Raw genomic sequence first — 26464 nt, forward strand, 5'->3', positions numbered from 1 at the left:
ACTCTGTGGCTTTATTTTTTTCATTAGTTTTGGTAAATTAGCCCTTTCATGTCAAGTATTTCTTCTGCCCCACTCCTTCCTTCCTGTCCTTTCAGTTTTCCAGTGCCCTGTATGTTAAACAGTCTCATTCTCTCCTCTGTAACGCTATCCTTTCTCTCTTTCCTACCGTTTTTGCCTCTTTATGTTTCATTCTGGATATTTTCTTCCCACCTCTAAATTTACTAATTCTCTCTTCAGCAGTGTTTAATCTGCTGTTAACCCCAATCCATTGGGTTGTTAATTTCTATTATATTTTTCTGTCATAGAATTGGCTTTTGTCTGTAATTTCCAGTTTTCTGTCAGAATTATCCATCTTCCATTATCTTCGTGAACAAACAAACAATTTGATGACTTCAATATGAGGTTCTTTTGCATGCTTTTCAATTGTCTTTCGTTGCTGTTATTTTTTGTTCATGTTATCTTGTCTCCTAGTATGCGTGATTATTTTTGTTTGTTCACTGAATATTATATTTGCATAAGTGTTCATAAAAATAATTTGAGGCCTAGATAACGATCTCTTTAGAGAGGATTCACTTTGTTTCCTTTTCTTTTTTTCCTTTAAAGACTTTTTTAATGTGGACCACTTTTTTTTTTTTTTTTTTTGCGGTACGCGGGCCTCTTACTGTTGTGGCCTCTCCCGTTGCGGAGCACAGGCTCCGGAAGCGCAGGCTCAGCGGCCATGGCTCACGGGCCCAGCTGCTCTGCGGCATGTGGGATCTTCCCGGACCGGGGCACGAACCCATGTCCCCTGCCTCAGCAGGCGGACTCTCAACCACTGCGCCACCAGGGAAGCCCTGGACCACTTTTTTTTTTTTTAAGTCTTTATTGAATTTGTTACAATATAGCTTCTGTTTTATGTTTTGGTATTTTGGCCATGAGGCATGTGGGATCTTAACTCCCTGACCAGGGATCGAACCTGCACCCCCTGCATTGAAAGCCGAAGTCTTAACCACTGGACTGCCAGGGAAGTCCCTCACTTTGTTTTCTGCCAGGTTCTTGGGCACTGGCACTCTGGAATCACTTCAAGACAATTTCAGTGTTTGAGATGTTTTGAAGTTGAGTTTCAATCTTTGTAAGAGCTTGTCTACTCTATTCACCTTTGCTTTTAGGGTACGGTCTGTTGGGATCCCAATCCAAAGTGAGAGCTGTTTACTAGGTGCTTTCTCTCAGCAGGTTCTGGACTCCAATCTCTGTTCTGCTAAGTACCCGAGGCTGTTGTAAGCATCATTCTGTCTCTTAGCTACCTCTCAGGAAAACTACGTCTCAAGAAATGCCCCACCCGGAAAAGTAGTCCTATTTATGGGGCTTGCATTCCTCAATCTCTCTCCTTTCCCAGATCCTGGCTCAGTAATTCTTCACTAACTTGTTAACTTTCCAATGATTTCAAGACGGGATTTTCAGATTTTTCCAGTTTTCTAGTTTTCCTCAGTGGGAGAGTTGATCGGAATTACTTAGTCACCAATGTTGGAAGCCCAAACCCTCCCTCCCTCCTCTGTTCCTATGGGAAAAGCACTCTAATAACCCAGATTTGCTAAAAAACAGAATGACAATGGAAATGTTAACAGTGTAACAATTACCCAAGTACCAAAACAAAGAGTGGAAGTGCAACCCAAGGGAGAGTCTACAAATATACAAAAACACAAGTGTAACACAGTTGAAAAAGCAAAGCAACTCGACACTGATAACAAAGCATTTTTCCAGAAAATTGGGGGTGTCCCAACTTTGCTTGAGAATGCCTTATATTTAGTTTACAAATACAATATTATAGTAACATTTATCACCCAATAGCAGTTGGCTGTAAGAGAGTGAAAGTCTGTGGAATTGAACAGCATTTGTCCACTCCAGGATTTGTTCTCAGCTGTCAGCATGGCCAGTTTGCTGACTCACTGGTGAGCCTCAGACCATACGTGGAGAACCACTTCCACCCGAAGGAAGAGGTAACATTTGAAATTCTTGAACAAAGACATTCTTGAATGGCCTTCACCAAATGTTTCTGTCTGAGATCTCTCTTTGTCTGATTAGGTTACAATGGAATGGATTACTGATTAGATTAGAACACTCTTCCCAAATCCACCCTAATCCTCATCCCAGGTCAGTTTGATTAGATTCTTGGTTTTTGAAAACTCCCAAAGATTGATTACATTATCTGTTATGCATGGGTTTAATCAGTTGAATTGTGGAGATTTTCAAGATTTAGGGATGATTTCGACAGCCTCCTGAACAGACAACTCTCAGCAAATAGCCTTAGATAACACACTTGGATAAATACTAATCTGGTTCCATAACCTCCCAAGTCTCAGTTTTCTCATTTTTATTAAAAAAAATTAATATCTATTTGTTTATTTTTATTTTGGCTGCACCGAGTCTTAGTTGTGGCATTTGGGTTCCTTCATTGTGGCATTCGGGATCATTAGCTGTGACATGCAGAATCTTTTCAGCTGGGACATGTGAACTCTTGAGTTGCGGCATGCATGTGGGATCTAGTTCCCTGACCAGGGATCGAACCCAAGCCCCCTGCATTGGGAGCGTGAAGGCTTAGCCACTGGACCACCAGGGATGTCCCAGTTTTCTCATTTTTAAATGGGAATAATAATGTTGCTCATATCATAGGTATTTGGGGAGTTTTAAATGAAATAATGTATGTAAAAGTCTTACAGTGCATGGCACACAGGTAAGCATTTGATAATAGGATGTCTCATGAGTTTGTTGCAGGTGATGTTGTGATAGAGTTATTTTGGGGGCCTGGCGGGGGCCTAAGGTTTTTTGAGAGCAGTTCCTTAAGGGAAAGCAGGGATGGCTGGCTGGTATTCTGTTGGGCTTTGGATGGAGGAGAGGCCTGGATGGGGTGTGGTACCACATGACTGTGGCTAAACTGATAATGGAATCTCGGACTGAGTAATGAAAGCTAAAGCTTAAAATTGAGCTAATCATGGATCTCAGAATGACATCATGGAGCACAGAGCCTGGTAAAGTCCTGGAAATTTTGTAATTTTCTCATGTCTGCTAAGTTTCCTCCTCTTATATGTTTTTCTAATGTGGCTACTCAGCGCATTCCACTGTCCTGGCCCCATGGGGCTAAATGCTTTATCTGCTTTATTTCATTTACTGCTGTTATATTAACCTTATGTTCCGTGGGAGAAAACTGGAGGCTCAGAGAGGTAAGGAAGTAATTTCTGGTCTGGCTTAAGAGCTGGGATCTTTGAATACAACATATTACTTTTAGGACCATTGGATTTGAGAGTTGTCACTCTAAATGGCTGTTGAATTCATTCATTTAACAAACACTTAATAAACAATGACTCTGTGCCTTGCACTAAGCTGCTCTCTGGGGATTCAGAAAGGAATACAAGACTACAACTACAATAAAACAGCTACATTTATTGAGTGCTAATTCTCTGTCAGGCACTTTATATATGTTAGTTTATTTAACTGTTGTAACAGTCCTGTATGTACCTTATTTTGCAACTGAGGGTGCTGACACTCAGGAACTTGTCCAAGGTCACATAGCCTGGAAGTAGCAGATCTTTAACTTCCAAGTCTTATCTTCTTTTTCAGAAATAAAAATCTCACCCTTTTATCTTTTAAATAAAAAATAACATAAAACAGTAATGTCTCCTCAAACAATATAAACAATGTGAGTGCTGATTTTCTCACAAAACTTGCCAAAACACGGTGTTAATGATCATTTAAATTTTTGCCAGTGTATTTAATAGATGAAAATATATTTCAAAGTTGCATTTCTTTTTATTATTCACTTTTTCTTATTTTTATAGCTTTAGTGAGATATATTTCTTTCTTAAAATATTTATTTATTTATTTTTGGCTGAGTTGGGTCTTTGTTGCTGCATGCAGGCTTTCTCTAGTTGCAGCGAGAGGGGGCTACTCTTCGTTGCGTTGCGTGGGCTTCTCATTGCAGTGCCTTCTCTTGTTGCCACGCACGGGCTCTAGGGTGTGCAGGCTTCAGTAGTTATGGCTCGTGGGCTCAGTAGTTGTGGCGCAGGGGCTTAGTTGCTCCGTGGCATGTGGGCTCTTCCGGGACCAGGGGTCGAATCTGTGTCCCCTGCATTGGCAGGTGGATTCTTAACCACCAGGAAAGTCCAGATATATTTCAAATAATATAAACTTCACCATTTAAGGTGCACACAGTTCAGTGGTTTTTAGCATATTGTCAGAGTTGTGCAACCATCATTATAATCTAATTTTATTTGTTTATTTGGCTGCTCTGGGTCCTTGTTCCCGCGTGGGGGATTTTCAATGGGGCATGTGAACTCGTAGTTACGGCATGTAGGATCTAGTTCCCTGACCAGAGATCGAAGCTGGGCCCCCTGCCTTGGGAGCGGGGAGTCTTAGCCACTGTGCCATCAGGGAACTCCCGGTTATCTATTTTATATACAGCAGTGTGTATGTGTTAATCCCAAACTCCTAATTTATCCCTTCCCCCCCTTCCGCTTTGGTAAACATAAGTTTGGTTTCTATGTCCGGATTGCTCTTTTTTAACTGATTAGAGAATTTCTGTATTTATCATGAAGATTAGCCATTTGTCTACCACAAGTATTACAATATTTTAAAGCTATTTTCTCGCTTATTCATTGATGGTGGCACTCTTACTATATAAATGTTTAATTTTCCTTCAATTTTTAAAGGGATGTATTGATTTTGATTCATTATAAACATTTCCCCTCTCTAATTAGAAAGCTTTCTCCCCCTATATCCTCTTGTGGTCTTTTATAGTGTTGTGGTTTGCTTATGTTTTCAATCCATCTTGGGTTTAGTTTTATATATAATAACTATATCTTATGAAATACTACTGATTTTGAAAAGTCACTTTCATCAAATGGCCATTTTCTATTTCTATTCATTTTCGGAACTGGACAGAATGACAACAGGTAACACTGAATGAGTGCTTACAAACAAGGACAGCTTTGAATCTTTGATTTGGGTTTAATGTTCTGCTATCTCCATCTTGAAATTCATTAACAATTTTGAACAAGGGGCCCTCACACTTTCATTTTGCGCTAGACCCCGCAAATTCTATAGTGGGCCTATTTACAAGTACCAGGCACTGTACTAAGCATTTCACATTATTAAATGGAATAATAAGCCATATTATCCACTTAATCCTCAGGGCAGAGTTAAGTAGCAGTTCTCATTTTCCTTTTCATTTTACAAATGGGGCAATGGAAGCAGGAAGATTAAGTAAGTCCACAGAGCCAGAAAGTTGCAGCAACGGGGTTTGAACCCAGCTCCTGTCCCGCCAGAGCCTTGGAATAAGCGTCCATTAATCCTGCAGGCCGTTACAATCTGGAGGTGAAATAGGGAGGGCGCGGAGGCGGGTGGCGCCTCGGCTAAGGTCACTACCCTGACACCGCGTGCCCAGCTCCGTGCGGTGCTGGGCCGGGAACCGGTCACCGCGGGCGCTCCGGTGTGGGCCCGCGGGACTCCTCCTGCTGCCCGCGGCGGCCCGCGAGGGGACGGCGCGCGCTCCCCTCGCGGGCGGCCACTCGCGCGCGCAGCGGTAGTGTTGCCTGCGAGTTTCCCAAGTTCACACAGGCCCTGGGTTGGCATGGCAACCAGGCAACCTGTTCCACAGCCGCCTGCCTTCTCCACACATGCCGCTGCCAAAGCCAGGGCCGGGGCCCGAGCCTATCCCATGATGCACAGCGCCAGCCCAGTCCCCAGTGGGCCGCCATGTTGTCGGAGTGAAAGGTAAGGGGGAGCGAGAGCGCCGGAGAGAGAAGATCGGGGGGCTGAAATCCATCTTCATCCTACCGCTCCGCCCGTGAGTACCCGCACCCCGCCAGCCCCAAACGCTGCTCCGGACCCCCAGCGAGCAGATTATCCCTTTGTATTGGTGTTTGAGAGCGGCTGGGGGGGTGAGAAGGGCTTTGGAAAAGCCGCCGGGGCCCTGGCTGAGGCTTCTCACTCGCTGTTCCTCGTACATGTTTTGGAGTCAGCAGCAAGGCCCCTATTGTTATCAAAGGAGGGAGGGGGTGGGGAGCTGGGTCGAAGCGAGGAAAATGCCGGGGGTTTAGGCCCGGGCCCAGGGCATAGACGTGTCTCTACATTTCTGCTCGGCCCCGTTGGAGCCCCTGAAGATTGATGTTGCCATTCGGGTTGCTTTTTTGATGGGTTTGCGAAGCCCCGAGTCTTCTGTGTGGCCATGAAGTGTAATTCTGTGCCACTCAGGATTTCTTCGACTTCTTGAGCTTCCGTGGCAGCGCCGAAGCAAGAGGAACAATAAATCGCTTTAGAAGCAGCCGTGGCCCTCGTCTGCAGACGAGACCCACCACGGGGGAACTTTGCGATCCTTAAATGTGGAGAAGTAGGCGATCAGGAAGTTTCAGATCGCTTTTTAGGCTCCTGGGTACTTGTGGCCTTTTGTTTCTGTGAGAGCTTGTTTTTGGTCGGTTCTTCCTCTTTGAGCCTCCTTGTGTTGGTGCGTGTCTGTCTTAACTCTAAGAAGCGTTCATGCCTTCGTAGTAGGTAAACAGATACACAATACTAGATAGTTTTTAGTCCTCATGGACGTCCTTGGTAAACCTAGATCGTTTAATACTTGTCGGTACCATTCCCACGTCAAGTGAGGAATACACTCCCGTACCGCCCCCCCCGCCACTATATTCCCCCCTCCCCCACATTATCAGGAAAGGTTTTATCCTCCCCGTAAGTTGAAGGGTTGTTACTCTTCATTGTCCAATTAAGAGAACACTGTTCTTAGTTACATCAATTCGTTCACTTCCTTCTCTGCCTGAGATTAAGAATGGGATTTTATGAGGCTTTTTTGGGATTCTCTTTTAAAGTCAGTTATTGCTGAAATCATAGGTTTGTGGTTTTAGCTTTTTGTTTGTTTTATGAAAAAAAATCAAAACTCACCAAGATAGACGTGGGTGGCTCCCGATGCAGTTTTAGTAAGCAAAATAAACATTTTGACCCGTTGCTAGTTTTAACTTTATAAAACACTCTTGGGTGCTGTTTATTCTTTATCTGGATTTTTGGGAAATACTGGATTCTGAACTGAGCATTTTGCCTTAGCCACAATTGGATTCATTTTGTTCAAGGCCACGGCTTTTTGAAGTTGTGTTTGAAGCTTAGTTTGGGTTTGAGATGAACTGCTTTAAAATAAATTTATGACCACAGAATTTTTTTTTTTCCAGTGTGGTAAAAATAAACACCTTTTAAACCACAAAGAATTTTAGTAAATAAAAGGTGAGCAGTGGAGATAGATTAGATCATGTTCCTTTGTTTGAAATAAAGCCTATTAGTGATATTAAAACAAAACAAAACAAAAACAACTTTGGTGTAAACAGTTTGAAAACTGTGGAAAACTAGAATCAGCACTTATTTTTAGTTGCTGAAAAACTTATTTTTATAATGTACCATTTGTAAAAAAGAAAAGTCACAGTTCAGGTGCTAACACATAACTTTTTAGTGGGTTTGAGAGTTCCTTAAAAGCCATCAGCAATTTAAATGTTTTCTATTATTTAAGTGACTGATTTCTTAATTTTTATGTTGTAGTTGCCAAGATATTACAAAACTACCCAAGACACTTGTTAATTGCTTAGGTATTTGCTCACTTTCAAAATGTCCCTTCTGCCAGGTTTTCTCTTGTTTGAGAAACTGCCTTGCCTCATTAGGTAAAGCAGGAAGTCTCAGGGGATACAGATAGCTTTACAAAAGCCAATTGTTTCGTTTGAACATTTTTATAGAACCCTCCCCCCGCCTCCCCCTCTCCCCCCCATGCCTTGATAGAATGAAGTTGTGGTCGGGTGTGTTTCAGTGGTGAATACCTTTTTCATTCGGAAGTTCTTTGTTAAATAAGTATTAGGGCAAATCTTTACAGCAAATCTTTTATTTCAGAAAAGGTTGCATTTGCTATTTTAGGAATCTGCTTAGGGACTGGAGCTCCATTGCTTTAACTGGTGGGAACTGAATTCCTTGGGCCTCAGCATGGAGACTTTGAATTTACCAAAAACTTTTATATCTATTATTTTGATTAAAAAAAAAAACTTGTGAGTCACAGAGAAAGAATTTCTTTAATTTTCTAGATGAGGAAACAGGTTCAGGGAGGTTGTAGTTTAGTGGTAAAACTTTAGTTTTAGGATTCCTGGTTAGCTCTACAACAAAGACGGTTTGATACTCCCTTGTGGAAGAAAATGGGACTGGCTACTATTGGTAATAAGAGGGCAGTGAGTTCTTTTGAAAATCAAACAGGAAGGCATTAGGCTGGTTAGGACTTTGCTAGTACCAATGGTAAACACAGCTATGACTTTCCGGTTTTGGTATTTAAGCATGAGCATGATTGTTCATGAAAGCAGAAACTGAAGTCCAGAAAGCTGGACTACTCCAGTATGGTTCTGATGGATTGGAATTGTTAACTGAAACTAGGCATTTCCAAATTAGGCTTTGAACAAATTACAAATCTTCTTACTCCTGTCTTCAGAACATGAATTAGTTGTGAGAAGCGAATGCTGCTTTATCAGGATGTTTGTTCTTTTTTTTTTTTAATTTTATTTATTTTTGGCTGCGTTGGGTCTTTGTTGCTGCGTATGGACTTTCTCTAGTTGCGGCGAGCGGGGGCTACTCTTTGTTGCGGTGCATGGGCTTCTCATTGCGGTGACTTCTCATTGTGGTGGCTTCTCTTGTTGTGGAGCATGGGCTCTAGGCACGTGGGCTTCAGTAGTTGTGGCACGCGGGCTCAGTAGTTGTGGCTTGCAGGCTCTAGAGTGCAGGCTCAATAGTTGTGGTGCACGGGTTTAGTTGCTCCGTGGCATGTGCAATCTCCCCAGACCAGGGCTCGAACCTGTGTCTCCTGCATTGGCAGGCGGATTCTTTTTTTTTTTTTTGCGGTACGCGGGCCTCTCACTGTTGTGGCCTCTTCCGCTGTGGAGCACAGGCTCTGGACGCGCAGGCGGCCATGGCTCATGGGCCCAGCTGCTCCGCGGCATGTGGGATCTTCCCAGAAACGGGGCACGAACCTGAGTCCCCTGCATCGGCAGGCGGACTCTCAACAACTGCGCCACCAGGGAAGCCCACAGGCGGATTCTTAACCACTGCGCCACAAGGGAAGTCCAGGATGTTTATTCTATACTGAGAAATAGTTTAATAGATTTCTTATAAATCTTTTGAGTCTGTTTTTGATACATCACTGTAGGGCTAAAGAGAGATAAGGCATTTGTAGCAGTGGACTGTTAGGTTGATAGCCTTGAAATTAGACTCTAGTGGCTCTGGACAGGTGTGTTCTAGTTGGTAACTGATTATTTTGAAGGATTTTTTTTTTTTCTTAAGCACCCATACATAGGCTGTTCTATGTTTTCTACAAATGTAGTTTTTGATTTTAAGAAACATATTAGTAATGTTTCATAGTAACATTTTGGAGTTTCTTTGTTGATCCTTCCAGAGAAGAATAGCAGACTCAAGTGAGAGAAATAGTATCTGTTTTGGTTTACTGGGGTGTGGTAGCAAGGGGGTTGGTAGAAAGAACGAGACTTGGGTGCATACAGATTTGGGTTTGAATCCCTCCTTCAAAAGCTCACTAGCTGAATGACCTCGGGCACATCACATAACTTTTCCTCCGTACCTTAGTGTTTTTATCTGTAAAATAGGAATGATCAGAAAAAATGTTTGCAATATATTTGCCATACAATTATTATTCTATTGAAGCATTTCTTTTTTTACAGTGATACTTTCTATGTAAGGTGAGGGTTTGAATTTGGTTTGGTCTCATCTCTGACTCTGTAAGAGTCAGAGTACTAATAGAATGATGATGTGATTACAATTATAATTGTAAGTTCTTGGCAAAAATGCATGTACAGCAGCTGAGAAGAAGTTTCAGGCTAGGAACATTCTGTTGCTGTTCTTAGTCAGAGGGCCTTATTTAAGCTTTTTTTCAGAGCATCCCATGAATACATTGGACATTTTAAAGGATCCTTTCGTTTTTGACACTCTTGAGTCGTTGCTAATTATATATGGGGTTTGGTTGGTTTATGTATGTATGTATTTATTTATTTATGGCTACGTTGGGTCTTCGTTGCTGCGTGCGGGCTTTCTCTAGTTGCTGCGAGTTGGGGCTACTCTTGGTTGCAGTGCGCGGGCTTCTCATTGCGGTGGCTTCTCTTCTTGCCACACACGGGCTCTAGGCACGTGGGCTTCAGTAATTGTGGCTCTTGGGCTCTAGAGCACAGGCTCAGTAGTTGTGGCGCACAGGCTTAGTTGTTTCGTGGCATGTGGGATCTTCCTGGCCCAGGGCTTGAACCTGTGTCCCCTGCATTGGCAGGTGGATTCTTAACCACTGCGCCGCCAGGGAAGCCCGAAGTTTCAGTTTAGAAAATTATGTATGTGTTGCAAAACATTTAGCTGCTTGGTAGAAACTGGTTTTAGATGATATATTGCAAAAGCCAGGGGTCTCATGTTTTTATCTTGGTGCATATATCAAGTTATGTTTTAAAAAAGGCAAATTTTAAACATTTGTAACCTGTTTGTCCTTAGGTGTTGGTGGAATGAGCGTTGCATGTGTCTTGAAGAGAAAAGCAGTGCTTTGGCAGGACTCTTTCAGCCCCCACCTGAAACATCACCCTCAAGAACCAGCTAATCCCAACATGCCTGTTGTTTTGACATCTGGAACAGGGTCGCAAGCGCAGCCACAACCAGCTGCAAATCAGGCTCTTGCAGCTGGGACACACTCCAGCCCTGTCCCAGGATCCATAGGAGTTGCAGGCCGTTCCCAGGACGACGCTATGGTGGACTACTTCTTTCAGAGGCAGCATGGTGAGCAGCTTGGGGGAGGAGGAAGTGGTGGAGGCGGCTATAATAATAGCAAACATCGATGGCCTACTGGGGATAACATTCATGCAGAACATCAGGTAAAAAACGTTCACTATTTCAGCTTTGAAACTCTTTATAATCACTGTCCACTTAGGATATCTACTTTCAGTGAATGTCTTTAAAAGCCTTAATTGCTAATGATTTCATTTGGTCTAAACTAAACAGTCACTTGTTTTAAAGCAGGGGTCCCCAACCCCTGGTCCGCGGACCGGTACCGGGCTGTGGCCTGTTAGGAGCTGGGCTGCACAGCAGGAGGTGAACGGCGTGCGAGCTAGTGAAGCTTCATCTGCCGCTCCCCATCGCCCGCATTATCACCTGAACCATACACCCCCTGCCCCGCCCCCATCCGTGGAAAAATTGTCTTCCATATAACTGGTCCCTGGTGCCAAAAAGGTTGGGGACCACTGTTTTAAAGGATGATTGTTGTAATGTTGTCACCGAGTCATTTTATCGTTCTGGCGCTAAAGAGCAAATGACCAGTTCATTTAAAGAAAGACTTAAGCTTGTTCTAATGTGCACGTTGCATTTCTGAGTATACTTTTTTGCTCTTAACATATAATCTTTTAAGGTCTGTTTGAGCTGTTTATAGCCCGAATACATATTTTAGAGCTTTTCCTGTTGGGTGTTGGTGACTTCTGTTTTTAAGATGTTATGGTTGAAAGTAGTAGGAAGTTGATAAAAAATCAGCTGCTCAAGTGAACTGATATATCTCATGTTTTGTATAGAGAGGAGTGGTTGTGGCTTTTAGGTTTTAATCATCTTTGTTCTCTTGTTCTAAGCACTTGTTTTATTTGGTTAATTTTAACATGCTTGCTTTTACTAATCCAAGACCAAAGCTGGAATCACAGCATATTTTACTGAGAAGAGAGTTTAGCTGTGTTTGCTGACTTCCTGATGGTGATGAAAGGGTTAGAATGTTTTCATCCGGCTAGTCTTTGGAATTGGGTATAGGTTGAATTTGCAAAGGTTTATTTTATGTTGCCGGTATCTGAGTACTGACCAGCAAAAGGAACTAACGTCTTTCATGAGGCCTCTAGTGCTTCTGTTCTTTAGAAACAAGTTAGTCACACGCACACTTGCAAATCTGTGCTCTCAGTTGTGCTTCCCCTTGACCCTTCCAAGAGAGGCAGCCAGTGTACCACAGTTCTTTACCATAGTAGAAATGGGGAGGTGGAATTTGTCAACAGAAATTTATTGAGCATATTGATCATAGGTCTTTGGTTTATTGGAACAATCATTCATCAGTGCTACTTCGTAAGCATCTACTATGTGTAGGTGAGCAGTACTAAGAAATATGAGGTATAGGGGGCTTCTTCTTTGGTACTTAGGGCACTTTTTATCTTTCTTATGTGTCTATTACTTAAGGTACTATATTTGTTTCCTGTTTGCTTGGAGTCTTGGAGGTGGGGATCAAATTTTATTCATTTCGGTATCCCAGTTCCTAGAATTTGGCATGTGATAGAGCTTCAGAAGAAAGTTATTGAATGCATAAGCCCCTAATCCTGTGGCCTTAAAATAAAGCTGGGGAAAAAGGATATTGTCGTAAAGAAAAGGGCCTTGGATTCCAGGCTAAGGTTTAATTCAGTAGGCAGCAGGAGTTTTTATTGTGTATGTATGGAGTGGCTTTTATCCAGTGGTGTTTTGGGAAGGTTGAGTTGGCAATAAGAGATTGGAGTTGGTGAAGGCTGAGACTAATTGGATAACTACTGTAACAGCCCTGGTGTGAGCAGTGGAAAAGATGGGATGGGACCCAGAAATGCACAGAATTGGTGATTGAATTAGAAAGTTTTGGTCCCTGGGAAAATGAAGTAATAGAGTAAAAGGAATATAGAGGGGAATCTGGTTTGTGGACAAGGTAATTAAATTTGGTAGAATACATGTTGAATTTGAGATGTAGGCAGCTGTGTGTGTAGAGTGAGACCAAGGTGGGAGGTGTTTGGTTTGGATGGTATCTGTCTAGGGGGCAAAGGTGGAAGGCCTGTAACTTTTGCGTTATTTGGCTAAACATTGTTTAAAAATCATGAACGTTGGTTTTTAAAATCTGTATTATGATTTATAAAAGATCTGTAAAATGATAGATATTTTATAATTTATAGATGAATTTGTAAATTTAGAGATATAGATCTGTAAAATCTTGTGTTGGCTTTTCTAATGATGGGCTGATGGGTAAAAGCTGAAAGGAGAATCGAGGTGCTTGGCTTGTTCTTCGCTAGGTGGGCAAGTCAGGCTCTGGGTCAGTCCTTAGCAGAGCTCTAAGATCTAAAATCTGGTTGTGCTGTGCTGTGCTGTGAAGGCTTACTCTGGGCTCTAGTGCTGAGCCACATCATACGGAATCACATCTGACTTTTTGACCAGTTTTATCCAGGTCAGTTAGCAAACCACAGTTGATGTTAAATGGCAAAACCTGTTCATACCAAGGGGGCCTAAACCAGTGACCCAACTTGGAATTGGCACTCATCATACACAGTTCTGTTGGTCTGGATACGTGGTATAATGAACATCCTTAGGGAACTGCGTTAGGGTAGTTGCTGTGTTGCAGTGTGGGCCACCCACAAATTACCTCTCCTGTAGTCATCAGAGTGTACTGTAACTTACTGGTTTTGGTGTTGAGATTAACCTCCTGGACTGAACTATGCTAGGGCAGAGACTGTTTTGTTTTTCATGCCCCTTTCCCAGGAGGTATATGAAGTTTTTGTGTTGATTGAATGAGGGAAGACCACGAAGTTCTTCAGATTTGCACTCAGGTAAAGCAGTGAATCTCAGCTCAGCTGTCCTGCTGAGAAACACATGGCAATAAGTAGTGGCCACTTGTTCAAGCAGCAGTGGAGAGTGTAATATAATTGAAGAGTGGGGGGCACATCTCTCTGTGGAGAATCACTGTGCCGAGGGGTCTCAGTTGCAGCACGCGGGATCTGCGTTGTGCCATGTTTAGTTGCAGCATGTGGGATCTTTAGTTGTGGCATGCATGTGGGATCTAGTTCCCTGACCAGGGATCGAACCCGGGCCCCCTGCATTGGGAGCCCAGAGTCTTACCCACTGGGCCACCAGGGAAGTCCTCTGTATTTGTCTTTTCTACCTTAAGAATATAAACATATTAAATATCACTTCTTTTAATACATAAAATTATTGTATTTGGTACAGTTAGAATGAGGACAGTTAAAGTCCTCATTTCTGGGCCAGATTGAGGTCTTTGGAGGGGAGTGAGGGAAAGTAGTACCATGAATTTTTCTTTTCTTTTTTGGCCTGTAAAATTTACTCATAGTAAACAAGACAATGGATGTGGATCAAGATATTATGTATAAAACACTAGAGGGAATTCCCAGGCGGTACAGTGGTTAGGACTTGGCGCTTTCACTGCTAGGGCCCAGGTTCAGTCCCTGGTCGGGGAACTAAGATCCCACAAGCTGTGTGGCTCGGCCAAAAAAGAAAAAACAGGAAAACACGTCTCCCTAAGTAAATAATACTATTTAAAAATGCTGCTTACAAAACTTACATATTTATTTTAACAGTAATTTTTATAACTTCAGATCTTTTCTAAAGGTCTCATCATGTGAAAGCCAGGGTCAGGTCTTTGACTTGTGATTATTTTATTCTCTCATTGTGAAATCTGTTTTCTCTGTAAACTGTTGTGAGATAGTGTGTGTGATGAAATAGGGAAAAAATTTTAAGGTTGATCAGTTGAACTGTGGCCTCTGTACTAGATTTTAAGGGGCAGAGATAGGTTAAAAACTCTGCTTTGGGAGAAAGGAAAGTTAGAGGACAACTCCAGAGTTTTCTTGCTTTTGTTAGTAGTCTTGTGGTGCTAGGTGTTATCAGTATCCACCATAGATTGACAGCTGGTGGGAGATATTCTAGATAGCCAGGCAGAATTCAGTGGATAAATTCTTTGACTCTATTATTTGCACCCCCCCCCCTTTTTTTTCCACTTGGTAACGTTGTCTTCTAGTCGTATCCTGACGTGTCTATCCTTCTTAATCTCCGGTAGCTGTGAGTTAATCCTTACACTTTATAATTAATAAATACTATGTCAAACTGGGAGGGAACCCAAGTATTCCCATACTGAGAATCTCCTCATTCCCTGGAGATCTTTTTCTGTTGCCCCTGCTCTTTGACTCTGTTAGACCATTCGTCTCTTTTCTTTCTGGGTAGATTGCTTAGATTCCTCAGCATTTGGGCCAGTGGCATTTAGTTAACATGGTTTAAAGCTGAGTAATCAATGCTTTCATGTTTTTCAATGTTTTCTGTTTCACTTGTACTCTTGGAGCCTTTTTCATTATATTTGGAGTTCACAGAGACTTAAAACGTTACATACTTGCTCAAAAGGATCATCAGCAGGTTTTCTTTGACTATAACTTTAAGAATGATTTTCCAGTGTTAAGGATTAGATTCCAGTGTAAAAAAAAAGTATTCATTCTCTAATGCTGTGTGATACTAGATTGTATGTGCCTCCGAGATGGCACCTTGCAGCAGTTTATGATATATCTTTACTTTGTTTTGTTTCAAAAGGTTTTTGCTGTGGAATTAGGAAAAAAATTTATAGGATAGGTGGTAATGAGATGCAGTAATGGGAAAATAGGTATGTGAGGAAGATGAAAGGGTTGAATGTAGAATTTAGAAATACATACCAGAGTGGTGGGTTATAGAATCTGCTCTGGGTGTGGCCAAAGAAAAGAGGGAAATGGGATGAATCATGAGACTCTTAGTAAGAGAAAAACACAGTAGTTCTCAGGAAGAGGTGTGTTTCAGATTTCAGTTTGGATGTGGTTGAAAGTGCTTTGTAAATCATAAAGTGATATGATATTGTTTTTCATCACAACTCTCTGTACTTGCATACGAGACACATCTTTTGTGCATGTGTCCATTTTCTCTCGGACAACAGCATTTGCTTAGTATTTTCTACAGGCTGAACCTGAGTACAGAATTACGCTTCTTGGTATCGTGGAAAAACTTAAAAAAAAAATGTTCTAGCCCTTGCTTAGAATCTATTCACTCTTGGGAAATGACTTAACACTCAGAGAGAAACACAGGACTGACAGTTAACACAATGCCAAGAGAGTACTAAGTACTGAGGATAGGGTAAGAGTTTTTGTTGTTGTTGAGGAATTTCTTCCCTAATTTTTACATTCACTTTCTGTATCTTCTAGATGTAATAAAGAGCTGTAAATGGGAGTGTGGCTTCAGCTCAGTAGAATGCTCTGGCATTTTGCTCCCTGCTACGAATATTGTGAGAAGTGGTGGTCAGTGATTGGCAATAGGTTGGGTGAATTTAATATTTGGAAACTTGATTGAAGAACTTGGGCTGAAGGGTGTACATGGCATTGGTGGTAAAACCTGCAGTTGAAGAGGAGTGTTCGTCGTTTTTTTCATGTAATATTTTTTGAGTATTGTTTTTAAATTGCGTGTTAATAGTTTCAGAAGATTTAGCATACGTGGATTTGTCTATTTATTGCCTTTAGTAAATGCTCTTTTATGTTTAAAATACCTTTCTTAGTGTTTTTATGAATCTCATTAGGAAGACTCTTTTAGGTTTGTGGAAATTGGGGGCCCTAAAGATTTTTTTTTAAAAGCATTTCCTGTTTAATTCTTTATTTTTATTTTATTTTATTCTTATTAATTAATTTATTTTTGGCTGCCTTTGGTCTTCATTGCTGCGTGCAGGCTTTCTCTAGTTGCGGCGAACAGGGGCTACTCTTCGCCGCGGTGCGCAGGCTTTTCATTGTGGTGGCTTTTCTTGTTGCAGAGCACGGGCCCTGGGCGCACGGGCTTCAGTAGTTGTGCCACGTGGGCTCAAGAGCGCAGGCTCAGTAGTTGTGGCACACGGGCTTAGGTGCTTCATGGCACGTGGGATATTCCAGGACCAGGGCTAGAACCCGTGTCCCCTGCATTGGCAGGCGGATTCTTAACCACTGCGCTGCCAGGGAAGTCCCTAAAGATTTTTTATACCTGCTTTATTGATATATAATTCATCCGCTTAAGGTGTACAATTCATTGGTTTTTAGTATATTCGCAGAGTCGTGCAGCCATCACCACAATCAATTTTAGAACATTTTCATTATTCCTCGCAATCTGTACCAGTAGCAGTCACTCTCCAGCCTTAGGTAGCCACCAGTCTCCTTTCTGTGTCTATGCATTTGTCTCTTCTGGGCATTTCGTATAAATGGAATCATACAGTATGTGGTCCTTTGTGACTGGCTTCTTTCGCTTAACAGTGCTTTAAAGGTTCATCTGTCTTGTAGCATGGATCAGTACCTCATTCCTTTTTATTTCTGAATAATAGTCTGTTTTATAGATATACAGCACATTTTATTTATCCATTTATCAGTTGATGGACCTTTGGGTGGTTTCTACGTTTTCGCTATTGTGAACAGTACTATTGTGAACATTCGTGTACAAGTTTTTGTCTTGACATATACTTTCATTTCTTTGGGGTACGTAAAGGTTTTTAAAGGTACATAAGTCTAATATACAGGCACAAAAATAATGGAGATTTCTTCACTGATGCCGGTGCTTTTTAGAAATAGAGTTTGGAGGTTACTTTATCTACAGCTTTACACCATGGATTGGAATTTTTCCAAGTGACAAGTTTTACTGGGCCTAACGGCAACTTTCTTCTCTATCTATGAAGAATGTGTTTTCAGGTTAACAGCATAAATAAACTTGTTTACAACCCCGGGAAGAGGAATGCTTACATTATAAAGAACAGGTGTTTTCAGGGAGCTCTGTTATTTAGATGTCATGAATATACAGTTAGTTGATCTGCTAATGACAAATAATTTTTCTCTATTAAAGAAAGTTTCCCCAAGGACTTTAACAAGGGAATGGTTCATTAACTTAATCCTAGTTATCATATGTGTTTAAAAGCATCGTATCTGCTGTTAAGTAAAAAATAATCTTCAATTTGCTAAGAATTTATTGATTCAGATTGTCCTTTTTTCCCCCAATTGGCCAAATTAGGGAGCTACTGCTTATTTAGGTCAGAAGCCTAGTGAAATAAAAAACAATGAAATTAATATGTTGTTCTTTCTCCAGAGAAACTTACAGTTTCATGAAGGGAGGAAGGAATTATAAAGAAAGTTGTTTCAAAATGAGGATTTCAGTGAGTGTCTGTATTGAAATGACTGCTAAGATGGGGATGTCGTGTGTTTGGGTGGCAGAAACAAATCAGGTGAGAATAATTTTAGAGATACAGTTCCTTTATTAACTTATTATCTAGAAAATAGGCTGTAAGCTCTGTGTATCCATTAAGAGTGATGTACATGGAAAAAGGACTGTGAGGAAATATGGCAAAATCTTACTTTTATTTATGTGGGAGGGGAGATTATAGGTAATTTGGTTTCTTGTACATTTTGAATTTTTACAAATTTCAAATCCTGAAATTTTTTTTTTTTTTTTTTGGCTGCGCTGTGTGGCTTGCGGCATCTTAGTTAACCAGGGACTGAACTCGGGCCCACTGCAGTGAAAGTGCCTGGTGCTAACCACTGAACTGCCAGAGAACTTAAACCCAGAAATTTTTATATGTTAAAAAAAGAAAAAAGACAAATTTTATACCTTCTATTAAGAGTTTGGTTTACCATATTGAATGAAAGCGAATTGGTGAATTGATACATTTCCAGTGGAATTTTGGTGTTGGAAAAGATCTTAGGGGCTTCCCTGGTGCACACTGGTTAAGAATCTGCCTGCTGATAAAGGGGACATGGGTTCGAGCCCTGGTGCGGGATGATCCCACATGCTGCGGAGCAACTAAGCCCATGCGCCACAGCTACTGAGCCTGTGCTCTAGAGCCCGCGAACCACAACTACTTAGGCTGCGTGCCACAACTACTGAAGCCCGCATGTCTAGAGCCTGTGCTCCGCAGCAAGAGAAGCCACCGCAATGAGAAGCCCGCACACTGCAACAGAGCAGCCCCCGCTTTCCACAACTAGAGAAAGCCCGCGCGCAGAAATGAAGACCCAACACAGCCATAAATGAATGAATGAAAGAAAAAGATCTTAGAAATCATTTAACTCTTTTTCCAGTGCAGTGGTTTCCTTTACATTAATTATCTCTGTTTTAATTAAAAGCACGTTAGTGAGTGTGTTGAACTGAGGTTGTTAGGAAGGGTTGAGTGTATCTAATGAGATCTAGAGGTACTTTTATTTTAGTATTGAGTACGTTTCTGCATCTATAAGTTTTATGGACATGTACTCCGTAAGCTGTGTGGCAGAACTGATCTAGTCTTTTTATATATGATTTTTTTTTTTTTTTTTTTTTTTTGCGGTACGCAGGCCTCTCACTGTTGTGGCCTCTCCCGTTGCGGAGCACAGGCTCCGGACGCGCAGGCTCAGCGGCCATGGCTCACGGGCCTAGCCGCTCCGTGGCATGTGGGATCTTCCCAGACCGGGACACGATCCTGCGTCCCTTGCATCGGCAGACGGACTCTCAACCACTGCGCCACCAGGGAAGCCCTTATATATGATTTGAACCACCAGTAACTCTATGTTGTTTTTTATTATTTCCATTTTATGGATGGGGAAATGCGGGGTCAGAAAAATGAGATGCCGTGTTTTAAGGTGATTAGCGCATGCTCTTTCCACAAGACCAATCTGTTTGGAGACCTTACTGTTCTTCATCATGGAGTAGTCAGCTTATCCATAACACACACACATTGGCCTCTTTTACACATTTTCACACGTTTTAAACTGCACTTGTTGCTCATATATTTATAATTTAGGGACACCAGTAAAAGTTTAGTTTGCACATCTAATTATAGGAGCCCAGTACTTGATGCATAATAGATGCTCAGTAAATGGCATGTTCAAACAGATGACCTTCAAAACTGAACTCATTAGTTTCATTCCCTATATCCTATTTCTGTGTGTGGCATCTCCATTGCAGGCAACCCAGGAATCTTAGATTCCTGCCTCCTGCCTCAAACAGTTCCAAGGTTATATCCGTATTGCCTTATTTGATAGGCTCATATTTCTTGCTTGGACATTTACAGTAGTCTTCTGACTTTTTTTGCACCCTCCCTCTTTTCTTCCTTCTGGCTATTTTCTGTGTTGCTGCCAAATTGTTATTTCTGAAGACACGAATCTGCTTATGTCTCATCCTTGCCTAAATTTTGTTTTTGGCTTTTCGGTTGCTTTTAGGATAATTAACTTTCAAGCTCCTCAGCATAGCGTAGTGTACACACTTCGTGTTCTGAGATAGCTTACCTCTCCAGTCTTTACTGGCACTCCACTTCAGCTTTATTGAAGTATCCTACTTTTCTGAACACATGCTATTTTTTATAGTTTGTGCAATTCCTCAATGTAGTTGTGCTATTTTCATTTATGTAGTTTTCTCTTCTTGGAATCTCCTTCCTTCCTCATCCACTTAGCTACTTTCCTCATCTTCAACTAAAGTATCTTTATCTCTGATAAACCTTCCCCTTTACTTACCTCTTTTCTTATAGGTTGGGTGTCCTCTTTTGGTGCTACCATCATTTGGTACACATCTTTATTGAAGCATTCGGCTCTCAGTATTGGAGTTAAATATTTACTTTTTCCTTCACCATTGGGTGCTAGTAATCTGTTTCAAAACAGATTCTTGGGCTTAAGTCCAGACCTACTGAATCAAAATATCCAGTGATGAGGTGGAGTTTATGTATGTTTTAAAAACAACTCCCGGGTTATCTTCATGTCCACCTCGGTTAAGAACTGCTGTGATGGTTCTTCTTATAGAATCTTTCAGCCTTACATCTCTAGCCCCTGGCAAATAGTATGTACGTATAAATGATGAATGAATACATTATGTCATCAGGGCTTGCTGAAGAGACTTACTGAGTAGAGTATTTTATTTTGAAGAGTCATTTTGAATTGTTATGGTATAAGATGTAACAGAATGTAGGGTCTTGGGCCTGAAGATAAGGAGCCAGTAAGCATTTATTGGAGAGTTGTATTAAGGAACTTTTAAAGTAATTCCTATCAACTCTGCTTTTATGCTTTTTTTGGTGGGGGGTGGGTATAGGGAGAGGAGAGTTCTTGAAACCATATCAGAGTTAGGCAAACAGAAGCGGATGTAGGAACAAGGTTTACTTTCCTTAATTTGTAAAACACTGAAACTTTGTTCATAGTCACATCATGTATTGGGAAACTGCCATATTGTTGCAACCTAATACATTTTCAAAGTTCGTTCCTTTTCTCAGAAGGGAATATTATCTACTAGGATAGTTCAAGAAAGATAGTATCCTAATGAAGATAGAATGAAGGTTGTAATTTACCCCTGTATTGTCAATGGTTAACTGCTCTTAAGAATAGTGACTCATTTTTCCTGTTTGAAGCTTTTTAACAGTTGCTGTCTGGGTTTAAGGTTTCCGTTGGGACATAGTATAAAGTACAGTGTGAATATTAAATTGCAAAATTTTTGTTCTATATTTTGGTTATGGATTTTGTTCTAAAGTAAAGCAGCTTTATTGAGATATCATTCACACACCATACAGTCCACCCATTTAAAATGTACTGATCAGTGGGTTTCAGTATATTCAGTGTTGTGCAGTCATCACCACAATCAAAGGGAACGTTTTTCATCACCCCAAAAGAAAACCTGTACCCATTACTAGTCACTTTCCACTTCCGTCATTACCCCCCCATCCCTGGGCAATCAATAATCTACTTTTTAAAAAAAAATATTTATTTATTTTTTGGCTGTGCTCTGGGTCTTCGTTGTGCTGTGCGGTTCTTCTTTGTGTGGTGCGTGGGCTTAGTTGCCCCGCGGCATGTGGGATCTTAGTTCCCTGACCAGGGATTGAACCTGAGTCCCCTGCATTGGAAGGTGGATTGTTAACCACTGGACCACCAGGGAAGTCCCCAATAATCTACTTTCTGTCTAAAATGTAAACTGTTTGATAGTACATGATTGTTCTAAAAAATGTCAATAATTTGTTTTTTAGAGTTAACTACTTTTAACAGTTTGGTTCATTTTCTTCCAGACTTTTTCTGTGCATATATAAACAGATATATGAATGCATTGTAGTTTTAAACTAAATGGGATCATTCGCTCTCTCTCTGTAAACATATTACATGCAAACATAGCCCAGGCACACACACGCTGCATGGTAGTCTTTTCCTCCTTCATACATTGTGGTCATCCTTTTTTTTTTTTTTTTTTTTTTTTTTGGTGGTCATCCTTTTAGGTCAGTAAATACGTCTATATATATATTTTTTAAGGGCCATAGTATATGGAAGTACAATAATTTGACTGATTTATCCCAGTTTGATGGACTTTTAGGTTGTTTTCAGCTTTTGACATTCTAAACAATGCTGTAGTAAACAATACTGCAGTTATATTTTTGTATTAGAATATATTTGGAGAAGTGAAAGTGACAGATCAAACAAAAGAGTATGTTTAAAATTTTGATACATAGTTCCACATTGTTTTCCAGATAGATTGTAGCAATTTAAAGTTCCACCAACACCTTATGAGTATTCTTTTTTTAATTTTTTGTGGTACATGGGCCTCTCACTGTTGTGGCCTCTCCCCTTGCGGAGCACAGGCCCCGGACACACAGGCTCAGTGGCCACGGCTCACGGGCCCAGCCGCTCCGCGGCATGTGGGATCCTCCCTGACCGGGGCACGAACCCGTGTCCCCTGCATCGGCAGGCGGACTCGCAACAACTGCGCCACCAGGGAAGCCCAAAATGCACCCATTTTAAATGAATAATTTGTTAAGTTTTGAAATATCAAAGTATTCACCTGTGAAACCATCACTACAATCATGATAGTGACAGTTCCCATCTTCTGCAGGTTTTGTTGGCCCTTTGTAATTCCTCCCAGCAGCAACCACTGATCTGCTTTTTGCCTAGGTCTGGGCTTTTATTTGTTGTATTTTAATGGTATTTGGAATGATATTAAAGCAATTTTTGTTATTTCTAGAATCACAGGCATGCCCCATCTCCCAAGGTTTTGACTTGCAGTTCCATTTGCTTGAGTGCTCCTGTCTCAGATGTCTATGAAAGTTGCTCCTTTACCTCCTTCCAGTCCTTTGCTTAAATGTTACCTTCTCAGTGAGGCTTTCTGTGAACATTATTTTAATTGCAACTCTGTCTCCCTTCCCTGATTTAATTTTCTTAATAGCCTTCATTTGCCATTTTGTAATTTGCTGTCCCTACTTTCCAAACTGTTTACGGTGAGGATTTATTGTTTTTAGAGTTCAAAATTTCCTAAAAGCCATTATTTTTAATGTAGGAAATAAAAACATGTTTTGATTTTTTTTAAATCCAATTTCAAATATTATTCTACAGCACCCACAGTCTCCAAGTTAAAACCTAATAAATTTGTTATACCTGAAGTACCTCTCAACCCCAAGAGGGAAAACTTCCATGGTTCATGATCTCACAGTAATACAAACAGGGTAAGAAACTAAAGATAGTAGCTGTTCTCAAAAAAGAGCAAATGAAGGTTTACTATTTGCATAACATTAGGTGGAATTCTGTAAAGAATTAAACAAACCACACAAAATACATACCAGTGTATATAATATAAGAAGTTTGTTAAGCTCTGCCTCCTCCCTTGTATTCTGTCTCTTGGTTAAGAATCACTGATATCTTGATTAGTACATCTTTAGCTTTTTTTTAATTCAGAAGAGATAGAATTCTATTAAAATATTTTCTCCCACAGATACAGTTTTGGATTTATGTATTATGTTCTCTCTCAGGCTCATGAAGTCCAGAATGAGCTATTTGATGTGTTTGGTAGCTGCCCTCTTTAATTATGTTGCAGTGATTTATCTGGATAGACTTACTCATTGAGAATTCCTGTTCCCTGACATACTACAAACAATAGAATGTTGAAACAAAGGAGGAGTGAGGGTTAGCTTCCAGGCTGCTGAATGGAGGAAGACATTTACTAGGTTCCCTGGGCAGAAGACCTTTTAGATAAGGGAGCTCCTATCTCCTACGCCAACTATTTACATTGTAACTGTAATAACTGTTCAAACTTGAGAAATGTTAGATTAATAATATAGATCACCTTTGTTACCACACTAGAGTTTATTTCGGTTACATCTAGAAATATATCAACTACTTTTGCACATATGTTAAAACAAGAGTCATTTCTATTGGTGACGAATGTAATTTTGTTTCTTAATATTGTAAGTGAACTAAGGACTCTTTCCATGGCCTAATTCCATACTCTGTATCCTAATAAACAGTGATTTAAAAATCAAATACAATGTTTTTTTCCCTCCATTAAAAATAATGACTTGTAAGTATTTTTGAATTCTAAAAATCAGTAAATGCTCATTGTAAACATTTCGGAAAGTATAGATAATTATAAAATTATAAAAATAAAAACACCCTAGAAACAAACGAAAACCCAACCAACCCCCAACTATAATTCAATCTTAAGAATCTGTTAGTTTACCTTTTGTAACATGTCCATCTAGTGTTTTTATTCAAAACTTAAAAAAATGTAAATCATCGCATCTCTAATAACAAGGATAATAATTTCTTGAGCTGTGCTTTTTTAAAAGTTTGATGGGAAGTATGAGTTTTTATTAATCATTTCTCTGTTTTGGTTAACCATTAACGAGAGGTTAGAACTAAATTTATGGCTCATTTATAATAAGTATATAGGACTTAATTGCATACAGTTTATAAAGTAGGCTCTTCATTTTCCCTTTGCCTTAATTTTCTCACTAGTGGAAGTTATATGATTTTCTAAGTCACTCGAAATCTTTTGTGAAACAATTGAGATAAAATAAAAACATTTCTGTGATTATAGTTTTCTATCTTTTTTTGGGGGGGTCTAACATATCAAAATTTTTTTTATGATAGATTATTTCCATAGATAATTTTAAGGTTATACCACATTCTACTCTGTGTAGTGACCTCATTCTTTTCTGTAATAATGTCTTAATATTGATCATTTAGGTTTCTAATTTTTACTAATGTTGGTAGTGTTGTAATGAACATTTTTGTTTATCAATACTTGTAGTTTAGATTATTTTCTTCACCTCTGTTCTTAGAATGGGAATAATACTGTTAGTCTTTATAATGCTATATTCTACCTCTTGTGTAATTATTTTTTCCCTCATTTTTAAGATATAATTTTGCATACAGTGAAATTCACTAATATTTTAGCATATACACTTCTGTAGATTTTGACAAATGCGTATATCCTTGTAATCACCACAGTCGAGTTATAAACTTTTTTTTTTTAACAAACGTTTATTCTTAAATGTACCATGGGTTCCAAGACAACACTTGATTCTAGCTGTAGGTGGCAGAGATGTGATGGCAGGGAATCCAGATGTTTAATTCAGATGTTTAAACAGGAATGGAATTAAGGATCATCATTGCCTCAGGCACAAGGAACATTACTTTTTGCCAGACTTCTTAATTCCACCTGTGGCCAGGAGGCCTTTCCCGTGGCCTTGCTCCTCTTTGTTTCTGCTTGAATGCCTTACCTTTCTTGTCCATCTCCTTGGCTTGCTTCTTGGGCTGCTTCAGGGGCTTCTTCTTGCCACCTTTGCAGCCCAACATGGCACCTGCCGCCCCTTCCCCAGACCCTGCCACCGGATGCCAAGATACAAAAGTTTTCACGCTTCCCCAGATTCTCTGGAGCCCCTTCATAGTCAGCTCTTACCTCCATTCCCAGCAACTGGTAACCACTAATCCGTTTTTTGTCCCTATAGTTTTGTCTTTTCCAAAATGTCATATATATATATATATATATATATATACACTGTAAGTGTATGTAGCTTTTGAATCTGGTTTCTTTCACTTAGCATACTACATTTGAGAATCCATGTTATATATAACAATAAATGGATCCTTTTAATTAGTAGTATCCCATTAAATAGTTGTATGACAGTTTATCCATTTTTGTGTGCTTAATTTTAGTTGTCTTGGTTGGCTGGAGTGCTTGATACAGTCATTGCTTGAAAGGTGACGTGTGGGTGTCGTATTTTATTACTTCTTTTGTATATTGTGTTCTTATAGCCTTTATACATGAAAGACAATTGTGTCAGGACATAAAAATCTTCGGGCCATTGACGGTAGATCTCATTTTATTGTCTTTGGCGGGTAGTGTTTTAGAGAACCAAGGGTAAGTTCTATTTTTTTTTGAATTCTCCAAATTTAGGGTAGTTTGGTCAGGATGTGATTTTTGTGTGCTATGTGGGTGAGAGCTGCATAGTTTTGTAGCTTGAGAAAGGTTCCTTTGGTTGTATATTTGATTATTTTAGTTTTCGTGCTTGGGAACCATCATTTTAAGTCGCGTCTTCATTGTTTCTTCATAGCAGTCATCTTTCTTTAAATTAAAATTTTGACTTAGTTATTTGTTGATTCCTGCAGTTGTAAGAAATAATACAGAGAGATCCTTTGTATACGTTCCTCTATTTCCCCATTTTACAGTATAACCTTTGTAGGTAACATTGTGTAGTATAGCATCACAGTTAGGTTATTGACGTTAAAATCCATCCAGTCCTATTCACATCTCCAGTTTTACTTGTACTCATTTGGGGGTGTGTGTGTGTGTGTGTGTGTGTGTGTGTGTGTGTGTGTGTGTACGAAGTTCAATATAATTTTACCATCTGTATAGGTTCATATACTTAACCACCACAAAGTACTGAATAGTTCCAAAA

The 26464-nt window shown here is 40.2% G+C and overlaps 1 protein-coding gene across 19 annotated transcripts in view; it reads left to right on the forward strand.

The window, feature by feature from the left end:
• Positions 1-5667: 5667 nt before the first annotated feature.
• The window catches only part of PUM1 (pumilio RNA binding family member 1), a 128001-nt gene continuing 107204 nt past the window's right edge, over positions 5668-26464 (forward strand). For 16 of the 19 annotated variants that reach the window (XM_019938254.3, XM_019938261.3, XM_019938256.3 and 13 more), the window contains exons 1-2: positions 5668-5818; positions 10525-10898. In XM_019938254.3, the coding sequence (XP_019793813.1) occupies positions 10536-10898 (363 nt within the window). In that variant the 5' untranslated portion in view covers positions 5668-5818; positions 10525-10535. Of the gene's footprint in view, positions 5819-10524; positions 10899-26464 lie in introns of those variants that run through there. The other 3 variants (XM_019938269.3, XM_019938270.3, XM_019938271.3) reach the window with 1 other exon arrangement.

Source organism: Tursiops truncatus, chromosome 1 (genome assembly GCF_011762595.2).
Source record: "Tursiops truncatus isolate mTurTru1 chromosome 1, mTurTru1.mat.Y, whole genome shotgun sequence".
NCBI classification, from domain to species: Eukaryota; Metazoa; Chordata; class Mammalia; order Artiodactyla; family Delphinidae; genus Tursiops; species Tursiops truncatus.